Source organism: Phyllopteryx taeniolatus, chromosome 13 (genome assembly GCF_024500385.1).
Source record: "Phyllopteryx taeniolatus isolate TA_2022b chromosome 13, UOR_Ptae_1.2, whole genome shotgun sequence".
Classification (NCBI taxonomy): Eukaryota; Metazoa; Chordata; class Actinopteri; order Syngnathiformes; family Syngnathidae; genus Phyllopteryx; species Phyllopteryx taeniolatus.
In genome coordinates, this window is record NC_084514.1 from 16,663,108 (window position 1) to 16,678,510 (window position 15,403).

General features: G+C 42.0%; 2 protein-coding genes across 4 annotated transcripts; one reads left to right on the forward strand and one right to left on the reverse strand.

Annotated features, from left to right (window-relative positions):
- The first annotated feature begins 840 nt into the window (after positions 1–840).
- reep1 (receptor accessory protein 1) lies at positions 841–12,733 on the forward strand. 3 transcript variants are annotated; one of them, XM_061794237.1, is made up of 9 exons: positions 841–1,131; positions 1,676–1,851; positions 2,288–2,360; positions 2,541–2,617; positions 2,811–2,931; positions 3,216–3,329; positions 4,884–5,046; positions 8,023–8,219; positions 9,632–12,733. In XM_061794237.1, the coding sequence occupies exons 1-9, from the start codon at positions 940–942 to the stop codon at positions 9,689–9,691; spliced, it is 1,173 nt and encodes a 390-aa protein (XP_061650221.1). In that variant the 5' UTR covers positions 841–939; the 3' UTR covers positions 9,692–12,733. The 3 variants fall into 3 exon arrangements, with proteins under 3 accessions (XP_061650221.1, XP_061650222.1, XP_061650223.1); XM_061794238.1 differs by lacking the exon at positions 8,023–8,219; XM_061794239.1 differs by lacking the exon at positions 1,676–1,851 and having other exon boundaries at positions 1,003–1,131.
- On the reverse strand, positions 12,639–14,916 carry mrpl35 (mitochondrial ribosomal protein L35). The gene is made up of 4 exons (XM_061794244.1): positions 14,781–14,916; positions 14,426–14,597; positions 13,106–13,250; positions 12,639–13,035 (listed from the first exon to the last, which is right to left on the reverse strand). Exons 1-4 carry the CDS (start codon positions 14,809–14,811, stop codon positions 12,847–12,849), a joined length of 537 nt encoding a protein of 178 aa, XP_061650228.1. The 5' UTR covers positions 14,812–14,916; the 3' UTR covers positions 12,639–12,846.
- Between the last annotated feature and the right edge of the window lie 487 nt (positions 14,917–15,403).

Genomic DNA, 15,403 nt, shown 5'->3' on the forward strand with positions numbered 1-15,403 from the left:
GATGTGGAGAGTGGGCTAAAATGAGCCAGTGGGTAAATTGACCCAACCCTTGTTGCTCAGCAACTATTTTTTTTAAAAATGAGCAAGTGACTGAATATTTAGGGTGAGAAATGCGTTTCATGGCATCTCTGAAGGAAAGTCACATGGCAGAAGTGGTTTGATGCTTATGTCCCAAAAAACATTTTTCACTCAAAATAAATTGAATCTGCATAAGGTTAATGAGCATTGTGTAAAGACCAAAGTACATTGTTTTAAATGTGTTTTCTACATCAGGATATCGATGGGCTCTAAAATTGGATGCTAAAGCTGCCATGAAAGTGCACCATATTAGCTGGAGGGGTTAATAAATTCAAAATGGGGTAAGCTGAGCCGGTGGTAGAAGTTTATGACTTTGGCCAGCAGCAGTATATGTATATGAGGAAATGCCTGATTTTATTCAGTGGGGCCGTACAGTATTACTATGGAATAGCTTAATGGAGGGAGGCTAAAGGTGAGCTTGGGTGGGGGTGTCTTCTCAGGGAGATGGTTCAACCTACCCCGGCACTATGAGCAATCGACCCCACGCATTGGGGTAACATTTTGGGGACATGCTATATCACCAAAACTGTTATGTTCACATTGCATCTGCTTGTTTGTAGGAGGGCGCAATTTCCTGAACTCTTCATATAATTGCTCCAAAATGTGAACTACCTTCCTGTAGTAGTGGTGTCAAAACGAAAATAAAAACCACTACAATATAGTTTTGTAGTTTGCAGATGTGTTAAAACAACCATGAAGGTAGTTTTTCGATGATTTCGAATGACATGTAAGCTGTGTTTCTATCTCGGTTGCCTTATTTAGCTGCGTAGGACGCGCAATGAAAAGTGCATTCTACGTATTTCCCGCTTGGAGGCGTGCCACACGTTGTCTTGCGTCGCAACAGTGCCCCCCCTTGGCCACATGGAGCACTGCAAGAGGTCGGCGTCCCTGTGTGCGCGTGCAGCGCGCGTGCTCGGCTTATCGTCACCCTCCTCCTCCTCATCATCATCATCATCATCATCAGGAGGAGGGAACTCCTCCCCAGCAGCAGACAGCGCGCTCTGTCGCGTCTCGGCGCAATATGGTGTCCTGGATCGTCTCCAGACTTGTGGTGTAAGTCTTATTATTATTATTATTATTATTATTATTATTTCACACGTGAACGTGACGGTAATTGCGAAATGGCTTTGTTCTTTTGTTGCTTTTGGAAAGCCGACGTTCGATCGGCTTTTTCCCCCCATCGAATCATAAAGCACAGGAGGATATGATTTGTGTGTTTTTTTTTTTTTTTTTTGGGGGGGGTGTCAAAATGTGCAACTAGATGTTCTGAACCAGCTCGGGCCTGTTTATTTTTAACATGCCTTTTGGTAGCTTCCTGACGTCGTTCTCTCATGTTTTGTTATTGTTATCATTCGCCAAATAAGCGAAGCACCGATGTGACTGGGCGGTGGTGACTCCATAATAATGTGTTGATGTCCCACATTGGAGGGGGACGAAACACACACACACACAAAAAAAGGGATGGGTGATCCTTCTCAGGTTACAACCAGTCATGTTATTGAAAAGCGCAAAAAGGATCAATCCAGACATGTGCACAGAAGTATACACCCCTCCCACACAGCTTTTATTTGTAAAGCTCTCTATTATGACTTATTAGATGGAGTATGATGACGCGCCATTACACAGCACAGGCCGGTCCAAGCCTCCCCAAAAGAAGCCAATTCAATTTCCACGAGTCTTCGTTCACGATGGAGGCCTCAACGAGCAGCGCAGTCAGCGCACAAAACGGCGATCCCCGACAAATGCATTCTATTTGTGCTTGAGTGCAAGTGGGTCAGTAACTTGATCGGCTCGCCCACAGCTGTTGGCCGGGCCACGGTGCTCCTTTAGCCGGGCCGCAGGTGTCTCCGCGCAGGCTAACTTTCTCTCACTCCTTGGGTGGGAGTGCGGGGTGAAGAAAAGCAGCAAACATGGCGTACTCAAGTCTGACTTCTTCCTTGGGACCTTTATCCTAAGCTCTATAATATAAGATGACATCATGATGACATAGGGGGGGGGGGGACTGTCATAGCTCATGTGTCATGAAGATGGCAACGCAAATAGTTCTACTGTAGCTTCCTTATGAGTTAACACTGCGGTGGGATTAACACTGACCACAATGTTTACCTTTGCGCAATTAATACATGCCTTGTTCACGTATGTAGATGCATCCCCTAATAATGTCCTGATGTCAAGTTCCCATGTTGATATTGATCAAATGTTCTTGCAGACTGGTGTTCGGTACGCTATATCCTGCCTACTCCTCATATAAAGCCGTCAAGTCCAAAGATGTAAAAGAATATGTGAGTACATGTGTGTTTTTGTTTTTTTTAGTTTTATTACAACAAGACCGCTCATATTCACTGTTGACTATTCTCAAATTCAAGTTTTTGTTGCTCTTTGGGGTAAAACTTGTGTAGAGTGTCACATTTTTGTTCATCCTTGGGGTCTTTTGACCATCCATTGTTTTTCCTGTGTTTTAGGTGAAATGGATGATGTACTGGATAATATTTGCCCTATTTACATCTGTGGAAGTATTCACAGATATGTTTCTTTGCTGGTAAGTAGTCTTGTGCTTTCATTTAAATAAAACACGTTCATTGGGTACACCTGCACAGTCAAATGGTAATAGATTGGCCTAATGCTCATCCAACAACCATAATAAACCTATTGTTAAATGAATACAATTGAAAAGTGATTGTGACCAGGAAGCCTCTTGAGTGTGTGTTTGTATGTCATCACATTCATTCCAGGCTTCCTTTCTACTATGAACTGAAGATAGCCTTTGTGGTGTGGTTATTGTCGCCTTACACTAAAGGCTCCAGTGTGCTCTACAGGAAGTTTGTCCATCCCACTCTTTCTTCGAAAGAAAAGGTGAACATTGCCCACTACCTTTGCCACATCCTGTTGTGTCGTCCAAGGAAAAGTGACTTCAATTGTGCTGTTGAGTCCCCTCATGAATAACATTTGACCTTCTCGGCTATCCAGGGAACAAACGTGGCTTTGTGCTAATTCACGTTTGCTGTGTTGCTATGTGTCCTTTCCCCTGCCCCATCTGTGATGCAATGTGTTGTTTGTGATCAGACATAACTCAATCAAGCAGCTACAGTTGTCACACAAAGAGACACAACGTGTTTTTGTTTTGTGGTTTGTCCCAGGATATTGATGACTACATCTGCCAAGCCAAGGACAAAAGCTACGACACGCTGGTGCATTATGGGAGAAAAGGGCTGAATGTGGCCGCCACCGCTGCAGTCATGGCTGCAACAAAGGTACTGCCGACTCTGGATGTTTTTTTTTGTTATTTTTTTTTCTTCTGAACCTCAAAGACTTTATGTCACATTATCAACCATTTGAGGGGGGACAAAATATTGATATCGTCGCGTATCCTATAGCTATTGCTTACAATGCTGCACTAATACACCCGAATCCAATATTGTTGCTTTCTGTACTGTTGCACACTGCATGTTGCACACTGCATGTCAAGGGAGGGCAAACATTTGATTTTTAAAACAGATGGGCCAGGTTATATGGAGAAAATATTTTTTTTTTTAAATGTGCAAATGTGTTATAACATAAAACAAGAGATTAACATGTTGTGTATTTAAATCAACCACATGGCCTTGCCCTAGGAAAGTCTGCTTAGCTTAATGGTCGCAAACAATGCTAACAAATAGCATCAGTTTTATGGTGTTATAACCCTTTTAGCAACGGTATTTGAACACAAACAGTGGGGAAACACATGTAGACAGCCAATATAACAATTCTCACAGGCATATTTTCTTTATCCTCTGTGATAAATGGCCAATATTCCTGCAGAATGAGGAGTGGGGACCGTCTTCATCTCGCAATGTATAGCCACATGCCTGTAATATATTGCCTGCCCACAGGTGGCCAAAATGCACACTAGATGGAGCTGCACAATTACAATGAATTATCATGAAGCACAAACTGTTTCATTCTTAACATTCTATTTCATAATGTTATTACTATACATTTGATAAAGTATAATATTATAGAGTGCTATTTTCCTTATTTAAATAAGGAATGATTGTTTGGGGATGCGCAAAGGGATTATTGGCATTTGCATTCATTTCAGTGGGGAAAGATGAATTGAGATACAAATGTTTTGAGCCGGTTAAATTCTTGTCTGAAGGCACCAGTATATGTGCAGTTGATTTGAATAAACTGAGAATTTATTTATTTAATACAATCAATTATAAATGTGTGTGTAAAATTTATTTTGTCATCATTAACAATAAACCAATTAAATAATTATTTCATGAGGTCCTTTAATGAAGAAAAAAAAAAAAAAAAAATTGTAATCAATCAAACCAACATTTATGATTGTCGACCAGGCCATTTTCCAAGCAGATCAGGGAGGAAAATCACTCCTTCTTTGAGAGACATCCCATAATTGGGCCTTTACTGACGTTGATCGGAAGGTGCGGTATAAGACTCAAATCCGGCATGCATTCCAGGTGACAAATGTGATCCATCCGCAACATTGTGCGCATCCATGTTCTGTTTGACACAAACAGGGGACCCCCGCTATTTGCGGGGGATATGGAAATCCACGGCTAATTGACGCTCTTTATAATTGCATTGAGATTTAAAAAACACAACAACATTTGAAACCCCCAAATTATTGAGTAAGTTGGGATAAAATGTCAGTAAGCTTCTTCTGGGTTTGTCTCCCCCCCCCCCCCCCCACCCCCCCCAAAAAAAATAAAGTAATGGAAAAAAATAACATAATAATTTAGCATAGAAACACTTTTATTGTGTCCGACTACTTGTTATTGAATACCTGCTATATCCTGTCCCAGGGCCAAGGAGTTCTGACAGACAGGTTGAGGAGTTTCAGCATGCAAGATCTGGCGGCGTACGAGTCGGACACGGCCAGCTCCACGCAGCCAACGAGCGCGGAAGCCGCAGCTCAGCACCGGGCCCGCACCATGATGCGGAGCAAGTCTGAGAGCTACAACAAAGGTGAGCAGACACAACCTTGATTAACTGCCTCACTTATTGCAAGGGTGGGGAACCTGCGGCTCGCCATGTATGGCCCACGAGAGCATTTCAACTCATTCTAAAATCGAATAAAAAGCCAGGAAAACATTCAACCCACAAATGCTCATAATAATAAACATGTGTTCAATTGTTACATCATTTTCTTTTTCATAAATTTAGTATGGTCCTTGGATGACTTTATAAAAACTAAAATGACAACTGATAGTTTCAAATAGCACAGAATATAATACAGCGAACCCCCGTTTATCGAGGCTCACCCCGCGGCAATCGGCAATGAAAATCTGCGATATCGAGAGAGAACATTTTATCGTGATAGTTTTACCCCTCCCACATGCTTTAAACACATTTAATGCTATCAAAAAATAATACAAGTTATAAAAACATTGTAAATGTATTTTAACACACACAAAAAATAATCCATGACATCAGCGAGCCTGCGTGTGTGTGCTTGTGTGTGTGTGTCCAGTGTGAAGTTCTCCCAATTTTACCATTTTCTATTTATCATATTTCTCACTCCCAGTTGCAAAACAGGGGGCGACAATTAATTTGGGACCTTCTCTGCCTGTACTTTCTTCCAGCAGACCTGAGTGCTGCCCGGCATGTTGTGGTACAATGTGCTACTATACTGAAGGCACGCAACTTTAAATTCAGACATGCCTGTCTACTATAAAAATCCATAAAAAAAAACAATGCCATAAAAATTTTCGATATAGCAGTCACGCAAAAGGTGAACCACAATGTCGCGAGGGTTCACCGTGTTAATACAAGTGCAGTACCAGTACACTGTGGGATTTCCTGCTCAAAGTATCTTAAGGCCACGGATATTGTTCAGTTAACTCCTCTTTCCCGAGTGCTCCCTTTACGTCCCCCCGCCCCACCCACCCCCATCCCCCTCGTCCAAAACCTCCCCCCCCCTGCCGACCTTCCTGTTTGGTCCGGGCCAATGTGTCCTGTGATAACGCTCACATGTACAGTAACTGGGGGGATTTATTCCTTATGCAATATCATATGAACAAGTTTGTTTCTTTGATACAACTGTTCTATTTTTATACTCGCAATTTGTTGTGTTGTTATCATGTGTTGCTAAAAGAAGACCCAATAGTGATACAGTATCCTTAAATGTACTCTAAGTACACTTAACATTTCAAATGATGTACAAAATGTTTCTGTGTATCTTAGAGAAGTCATCATGGGGCATTTTTCTGTCTATTTTTACCCAAGACGCTAAACACCTCGGCAGAATATTGGCCTCGTTTTGAGTGTGCCTTATACAGTTCAAGGTTCAACTCTCACCTCTGACCTTCCTGTGTGGAGCTTGTATGTTCTCCCCGTGCTTTTGTGTTTTTGTTGTTTTTTTTTTTCCGGGTACTCCGGCTTCCTCCCACATTCCAAAAACATGTTGAAGTCTCTAATTGTCCATAGGTATGAATGTGACTGAATGATTGTTTGTCTGAATATGCCCTGTGATTGTCTGGCAACCAGTCCAGGGTGTGCCCCACCTCCCACCCAAAGTTATCTGGGATAGCCTACAGCCCAAATGAGGACAGGCGCATGATGCAAAGACTCTCCGGAACTTCCACTAACGATCCATGCTAAACTTAGCTCCTCCCCGATATACAAAGCTTGTCTCTCAGTCGAGATGTGTCGCTTCAACATAATTACTTGACACCAATTGCTACTTTCAGAGCTTTGGCACCATCTTGTGGCGTCACGCAAAGGTGAATTCGCAAACACCGAATAGGCGGGGGTTCACTGTGCATACAGTATTTTTTACAGTACAACTTTTTTTTTTTTTTCAGTCGTCAACTCGCTGTGTGCGCGTTTGCCTCCAAACACGAGCTCGCACATCCACTTTTCCCACTGTCCTTGATTGCACTGGCTCCACCCCCCCTGACCGTTTCATCAAATCACATTCAGACACTCACTCATCCAATCACATTCAGATGCCTTCATGGCCTCGCAGACAGTCCAAACTTTGAGGGTGATCTGCTTTGCAATAATGTAGCAACTCTGCGGTTGTTTTACGTGGCTTGTTGGTAGGAAGACTTTTATAAGATGTGACTGTGAGACCATGAAGGTGCCGGAGTGTGATGATTTGTCATTAGATGAGTTAGTCGGTGGGTGGGGTGACCAAAAGGAGGGAGCACAGCTTGCCGTGTGTTTGCGGCAAACGTAGTTGTCGCTTGCCTTCGTTTGGTCATCTCAGCAGACGCTAAAATATATTGTCTGTCTTTTCACTCTTACTGAACACACGTTGGGTGTATTCGCTGACGGCTGACGTGAGGATTTAGGCTGTTCGTCAGCTAGCGTTAGCAGCTGCCTTTTGAGATGGCCGGGCATAGCACTTGTGCTTTTGTCATATTTGAGGATAGACTTGCAGATTTTGTAAGTGACCGTGCTGCCGGTCTCATTTTTTAGTCAAATATTTCTACACGCATGAGACACCGCCGCCAGTTTGCTGCGCTGACCCTTTGAAGATGCAATTGTCATTGCTAGTCGACTAATCGGTTCCACCTCTAGTACATACACAGTAAGTGTACATCTTGGGGGACTGTTTGCATTCGTAAATGCTTAGTATTTATGCTGACAGATCATTTTCATGGTATTAGCCTCCAATAAGAAAGTTACTTTCAGATGTCTTGTTAGACTATTTTTAGTTCACCAGTAAATGTCAGCAGTGGGTTCACTGCTTAAGCTCAATGTCATGCACGATTAAAGACATTTGCACTGCTGCAAATTGATATTCACTTGTCATAGCTTTCTATACGGTTTCCGTGCTGTGGTTTAGAGGGAATACAATAGCAACTTTTGTTCCTAATGGCCAAAATCAGTTCCACCTCTTTGAGCAATGAATTGCACACCATCGTTATCCTTTGTCAGTCAGTCACTTGAGAGTTGATGACCGAATTCTGGATTCACCTCCACCCCCCTTTATAGATTTTGACATGACTGATTATGAGGTGTTGGCATTAGACCGAAAGGAGCCAGAGGAGTCGCTGACACCTGATCCCTCACCACCCTCAACGCCTTCTCCCATTCCTCCAGCTCTGGAGGAGCTAGATGAGGGAGCGAAGGGTGCGCGGGGGGCTCCAATCGTGCCTCAGCTCGGGCTCGTGAAAAGAAAAGCTCCCGAGGTACCCGCTCTGCCTGGCCCCCACGAGTGCTGCCTGCCTCTAACACGCTCCCCTGTGCCCCCGAGAGTGTTCATTCACTCACCCGGCAGCTCTGTTTTTATTGTTTGAAACTGCTGTGTCACTACAGTAAATGATCCTCATGCTTTAGTGCACCTGCAGCCGTTAACACCTTTTTTTGTTTTAACCCAAGGAGAATTAGGTCGACTTGGACTTGTTGTGCAATGTGTGACCGTATCTGGAACAGCGGCACGTAAAGGCCAACTCGAAAGAATGTATTGATATGGGTTGACTAAGTACATTTCACCACATAATGGCTTTAAGTATTATGTTTGTCTTAATGAGTCGACAGAACGAATCCCCTTTAAGAAGTTGACATTGTCCTAAAGCACAGGTGTCAAATTGAAGGCCCGAGGGCCAGATCAATCGGCCGCATCATTTTATGTGGCCCGCGAAAACAAAAATCATGTGTGTCAATTTTCATGATTCTTGCTCAAATCTGTCCCAGTGTTGAGCTATTGCAAAAAAATCCTTTTTTGTTACCAAACCCCTTTTTACAATTACTTGAACAATAGCTGAGCAAACTATTATCCTTGACGTCTGATGTCAAAATGAGTTATCCGTCAATTTGTTGTATGTAATAATATGATGAGCCAATTCAACATTGACATGGTTTCACAGTAATAACGACCCTCTGAGGGAAACCGTAACTACAATGTCGCTGTGACAAAAATGAGTTTGACACCCCTGTGACCTAAAGTCATGAAAAAAATCTTTGCTTCTTAAAGGGTGAAGATACAGCTGGCAATTTACAAGAAAATGTTTGTTTTTGTTCATTGTTTACTTTAAAACATGACTTATATTGTATGAATATATAAAGTACAAATAGAAATACAATATAATACAAATGGAGCATTGTAGAAAGTGCACAATTTTGCTCATTAATGTTGCACTCAAAAGTGCTTCAGTCGTCATACGGCACTTATTGAAATATTTGGAAATTCAGCATTTGAACTTGAGAAAAGGAAAGTGTAATTCCTTATAACATTAACATATTTTATATTTGGTATTCCGGTTTGCATGTTGTTTAATTGAGGACTTTAAATTGTCCATAGTCATGAAAGAGCGAGAGGTGCTGTACACCCTGGACTGGTCGCCACTCAGTCACAGTGCACTAACAGAAAAACACCCCCTCGCACTCACATTCATACCTATTGACAATTTAGTCTTCAATGAATATAACATGCATGTTTTGGGACGCTTTGGGAGAAAGCTGGACTGCAAGATTTATTTTAATTACGTGTTCATTATTTCCAATAAGTTCTACAAGTATTACTGTATAATTTGTATCTTTCTCTTTGTTCTTTTCGGAACACAGTGATCATGTGGCTCTTGTTTGCCTTTCTTCCCCGCAGCCTCCTCTTAGAGTCTTAAGGCCTCTCACGAGATCCAGGAGCGCTGTGTTCAAACACTGAAGCCATGTGAGCGCGTGGGCAGTGCACATTGACGCCTCCAGCCGCCTCCAGCCTGCTGCAACACGTAATTTTAATAAAAGGAACCTTACGTGACTGAAGCGGCACTGCTTTGGAATTCGGTATTACCAAAGTGACCTGTGATGACCTGTCTATATGATGATATACGGTATGATACAGCAAGGACAACAAGTGAGCTCCATGCTGATCAGATACTAGGGATTAATTATATGTACAGAGTGTGTATTTTTTTTTGTTTCTGTCACGTTTGGTGGGGCACTTGCATGTGTGTCTGGCCATGCATTATTAATTGTGCTACAGGATATACTGCAGCTCCTCGCTTGTCATCAATAAGTGGAAGTGGCCACGGGTCAAATGCATGGCTGCTGTGGTGTACGTTATGTGGAAAAATGTGATAAGAATCCTAAAAACAACATCTTGTCATGAAAAAGTCAAGCAGCAGTGGCTGAATTATTTACCTCTATTAAAGCCTTAACGAAAGAGACATGAGACAAGTATACAAGTATGCGATAGAGTAGTCAGAGGGCCACAAGTATTTGGACATCCATCCATTTTCTGAGCCGCTTCTCCTCACGAGGGTCGCGGGCGTGCTGCAGCCTATCGCAGCTATCAACGGGCAGGAGGCGGGGTACACCCTGAACCGCTTGCCAGCCAATCGCAGGGCACATACCAACAGACAACCATTCGCACTTACGGGCGTCAGTAAGACATTCCCAAATACTGTTTTTGGAATTTACCATTTAGGTATTACAGCCATTCTATGGGGTACTCCAGGATCTTTGGGAGAAAAAAAGACGGCGACTGTCCTAATACCTCTGAACCAAACTATTTCTAACTGTTGTGTTCACATTCATTCATTTTGCACTATGTAATGAATATCAATCACTGCCCTCAATTCTAGAAATTGACCCAATGAAGCAGGTGCATCTCAATAAGTTAGTGGCAAAAAAATGGTTTCAGTTCTGGAAACATGTCAGTAGTTCTGACCCAAAAAGTGGGTTGTCAAGCTGCCACGGTAGTCACCATACACTTATTTTCTTTCGCTTTTGTTTCAGTTATCAATTGGCAGACATCAGGCCATTAGCATTGACAGGGTCTGCAATTTTTTAAGCGTCTTTCCCTTGTTCATGGCTTGCCAATCGACATTGTAGTAGTGTTGCAAAATTGCCGAACGGCAAGAGGTTCTTTTTGTCTCCGACTGCAATTTTGAGAAGCTTTATGTTTGTCACACTGCTCCAACAATTGACACTATCCATGGCAAGTTTCTCAAAACAAGATCTGTTCTTGACGAAGCGAGCTGCGGAAGACCCGCTACGACCCACCACTGATGAATACAACGAACTCTTAGAGCAGGCATTCATGCAAAGCCAGAGAAAGTCGATCTGGAGGGCTGCAACCGGTACTCAGCATCAACAAAAGCTCGATTCAGCGGATGCATCAGAGACCGATAAAGCTCTACCTGTACCGACTTCAGGTTGTTGAGCATAATCTGCTGCTTTAAGAACGCTGTGCCAATGTTATTGGCGAACCTTTGGCAAGGAACCGCAAAGCCTAATGCCAAATGCATCATGTCTGCTCGAATGATACCTGAAACTAAATAGAAAAAAAAGCATATTGTGACACCCTATATTATACACATTTATTCCACAATATTTCACTGATTATTACCTTTAACAAAATCCCAAATTCACCATCTCAACAATCAAAATAGTTTTGATACAGAAATTAGATACTGAAAACTATTTTCCTGTGTTAAATAAATCGATATGACCACTGAACTCAATGTACTTATCGATGATGTTATTCCTTGAGATGCACGAGTATATTATCAGTATACCATTATCTTGTGCGGTGAGCATCACAGTTTTAATAGGTCACTTTCACAGAAGACCGAATGATTTTGACAATCTACTGCAACCTTTTTTTTTTTTTGGGGGGGGGGGGGTCATTTATTTGCCCATATAATGCAAATCAAAATATCACTGAAGTTGTAGCATTACATTGTATTTTCTATTTTAAATCACTGTTCTATTATTTTCTGAGCATCTCTACTGTGGAATTCTTGGAAGATTTTGCAGATTCCTAATCTCAGCATACTGTATGTGTGCTTCTGTGTTTTTCGAGGGCCCGCTTACGGCATACTTCATTAGTACTCCACACACACACACAACTGACATCCACACATATTGAAAATAGACGGTATATTTAAACGCTTTTATACATTATACTGGCATGCTCTCATATACTGTAATATACATTTCAGTATAGTGCGAGAGCATTTCAGTCGTGTAAGAGGTAATCTTGAATGATGTCCGTAACGGCCACACATAGTGTTTGTCTTCACTTTCTGAACATGATGTTACTGAGCCTTGGCAACATTTGAGTGTCTGTCAGTTGATGGTTGGACCCGCACAGTAGTAATGTTCTTGTCATCACTGCATTTTCAATGCTGAAACAATAGCTTCTCAGGTACAATAATAGTCTTGTTTACACGCCGTTCACTAGGATGTTGTAAATACACTCGTCATTCACGGTCAAAAAGGTCACCGTTGCATAATTATGAATCTGGAGCGGGGGTGGTATACCTACATACCGAATACAGCCAACTAGTAGAGCATTTCATCCAGCCCGCCACATGATTTGAAAAAACAAAACCTCAGAGGAGCTGTTAAAAACAGTTCAACATATTTAACCCACAAATTTTGATCGTGTTATCATATTTGTTCAAATGCCGCACGTCTCTAGGAAGACTTCATAAAACCTGAAATGACCACCGGCAAGAAAAAGGTTCCCCGGCCCTGCTTTCGATCAAATTCTTCAGTGAATTAATGCGGATTAATCTGTAGATTATTAAATGCTTCCACTTTGCAGGGTTATCTTAAAAGTTTCGGTTCTGGCAGGCCAGAATGACAAAACAAGTGACTTCAAATGGATGTGCGCTACATGTAAAAGTAGCAGCAGTGATGTGATGACATTTATTGGTGGTAAAAATCACTTTACAACCATTAAACATGAAGCAAATGGTTTTTGTGACTGGCTCCATTATTGTTTTACTTGTGCTGTGGTTAAAAAAAACAACAACAACTGGATGCAATGACAAGTTTTGATTGCAACATTATATTATAAGAATTTGTGAATTACACCTTGAGGTTGACCCTGTCGTGGTACTTCTGGTATGGATCGTCCACAAACCAGTTCCTCCTTTTCCAAAATGGCGATGTCATTTTATCTAACATTCTACTCTGTGTTTTATTACAAAAGACATGCTCCCTCAATCGCTTTCGTCTGGCCGGTTTCTTCCTCCACAGTTTCTTCTTGTATCCAGCCTGTACAAAAGGGCGAAAACGAGATTAACACCTTTGGTCAATAAAAGCAAATACAAGAATAGAATCGTACCTTGCGTCGAATCCAAAGACCGCAATGCAGACTCATGAACCGTTGTGTGACAGATTTGACAGACTTCCTCTTCCCCTTCTTTACACTGTAGTAAGTCAGACTTCTGCGGGGCTGCTGACTCAAAGGGGGGAGACAAGCAGACACCCTGCAAAACAGAAGGCACCGCTATCATTAAAAGGGCACATTATGGAAAATTGAGCTTGTATTCAAAATCAATTCACTCATTCACAACTCCCTAATCATATGGACTATACTGTTCACTCATCACTAAATATTATTTTTCTTTTTTTTCCCCCAACATTACTCAGGCACACTGTTAAATGCGTCATTGCGATCAGGCCAGCCTCCAGTCGAAGTCAAGGCAGCCACCACAACCTTTGTTCACACCATGCATGACGGTAACACGCCGCCAGCCCTCGTAGCGCGTTGGCGCTCTCAATGTCTAAATTCTTGACCATTTTGTAGCCTGATTTCACATACCAAGTGATTTTTTTTCATCCATTCATTTTGTTTATTCATTTTTCTCCTGTTTGGTTGCACTTTAAATGTAAAAAAATCAAAATCAAATCACTGACAAGCAGGCTAATTGAATTGTGGCAGCCAAAATTGTGATCACGATTAAAACTACTACTGGTATGCATGTTTTTGGAATGTGGGAAGAAGTCGGGAGTACCTGGAGAAAACCCCCTCAAGCACCGGGCGGGAGAACTGCGAACTCCACAAGAGCTGAGATTTGAATGCTGAACCTCAGAACTGTGAGGTGCTAATCACTTTTCCACCGTGTTGCCAAAATGAAAATGCATATGTATCGATGTAATGGTTTTTGGAGAATATCGAAAATCCATGCGTAACTGACCACCCCCGCACCCCAAAAATAAAAAAAAATAAGGTTTGTAATTGCTTAGGGATTCCACAAGATGTCAGAATACCACGTTTTTCCGTTAGACAAGGCTAAGGCACAAGACGACACCAAAGCAATAGTTTTGTATTAAGATGTGATTTTGCCTGAACAACAGAGGATACGTTCCCAAAAATGATCTGCTAATAAGTGCAGGGCTCACTAAGCAAATTTAATCTTATCCCCAAGAGCCACATTATTTTCTGGAATTATTCAATGTGTCAATACTTTCATAAAGAATACTGCTTGACGCCATTTGTCCTAATCCATTCACAAAGTTACCATTATAATATTCAACACCCATAGAGGACTGTAATCCTTAACTGGACTGTCAAAACGTTGTTTAACAGTAAATTAGAATGAATAATGTTGCCCCGAACTACCTGTCTGCGTCAACACACGTGGCTTAAGCTAGTGTTTACCGTTGGAGGAGGTCGCATCGGGAGAGTTGACAGACTGCAGCGGGCAGGGGAGCGCCTAAGGCCGGGGCCGCACGGACGTAGAGGGGGCGAGCAGCCTGGCTGAAGCCGGAGAACCGAGCCACATTTGGTGTCCGGGCGGACAGACACACAGTTAGCGGCGACCTCAGCAACCCTGCTCGAGCACAAAAAAAAACGACAAGCACGTCAGCACGGGAACGACAATTCCCTGTTCAAAAACACCAGTATCTCCACACTAAACACTTCCAAGACAGCATGACGTCAGGAGTAAACCCCGGGAATATTTGCAGAATTAGAAGCGGAAAACCCCTAAAGGTCCAAATGTCACATTGCATACCCGACAGCTTCCTCGCCAGGAGGGCCGCCATCTTCGCTTCTGAGGAATGACGTCACTACGGAATTCGGTGGGGACAAACATGCTGGGAGTGGCACTATACGACCAAATGCTGCCACCTAGCGGCAGGTCTGTTGTGCTGCATCGACTGTGAAGGGAGTCAATTTGATGATGCACCTACCTCTACCTTTACATATATAAGATCTATTTGAAATAATGAAAGATGAAGAAAAAGCTATGCACCTACCTCTACTTTTACATATTAATGAAAGAAAGAAAAAGTGTATACACAGTATTGTGCAAAGATCCAAGCATTCGTTGCCGGTATTGCAGGTTGCAGAGGTATTCCCAGTGCTGGGAAGATAACTCTTGAAATGTACTTGGTTGCAATTACAAGTTACCCTGTTGCAAATGTAATAGTACACTATTGCAATTGCTTTCACAAAGGAATATAACTAATTAAATTTGATTACATTTTTATTACTTTTATTTGGATCGTTATTTTGGAATTAACCACATATTTGCTCTTTAAACAAATATTAAACTGATGAAATGTAAATACATAATAAAAAATGTGTTTGTTGCATAATAGAGACAGTGTATATACATGCATACAATAGTGAAAT

Bases quoted from the DNA above. Each gene is read 5' to 3' on its own strand.
- reep1 (XM_061794237.1), top strand. From the start codon at position 940: ATGGAGCACTGCAAGAGGTCGGCGTCCCTGTGTGCGCGTGCAGCGCGC. The intron at 3,330-4,883 runs GTACTGCCGACT...ATCCTGTCCCAG, and splicing joins CAGTCATGGCTGCAACAAAG to GGCCAAGGAGTTCTGACAGA. The intron at 8,220-9,631 runs GTACCCGCTCTG...TCTTCCCCGCAG, and splicing joins TGAAAAGAAAAGCTCCCGAG to CCTCCTCTTAGAGTCTTAAG.
- mrpl35 (XM_061794244.1), bottom strand. From the start codon at position 14,811: ATGGCGGCCCTCCTGGCGAGGAAGCTGTCGG. The intron at 13,251-14,425 runs GTAAACACTAGC...TCTGTTTTGCAG, and splicing joins CGATGCGACCTCCTCCAACG to GGTGTCTGCTTGTCTCCCCC. The intron at 13,036-13,105 runs GTACGATTCTAT...CCTTTTGTACAG, and splicing joins GTCTTTGGATTCGACGCAAG to GCTGGATACAAGAAGAAACT.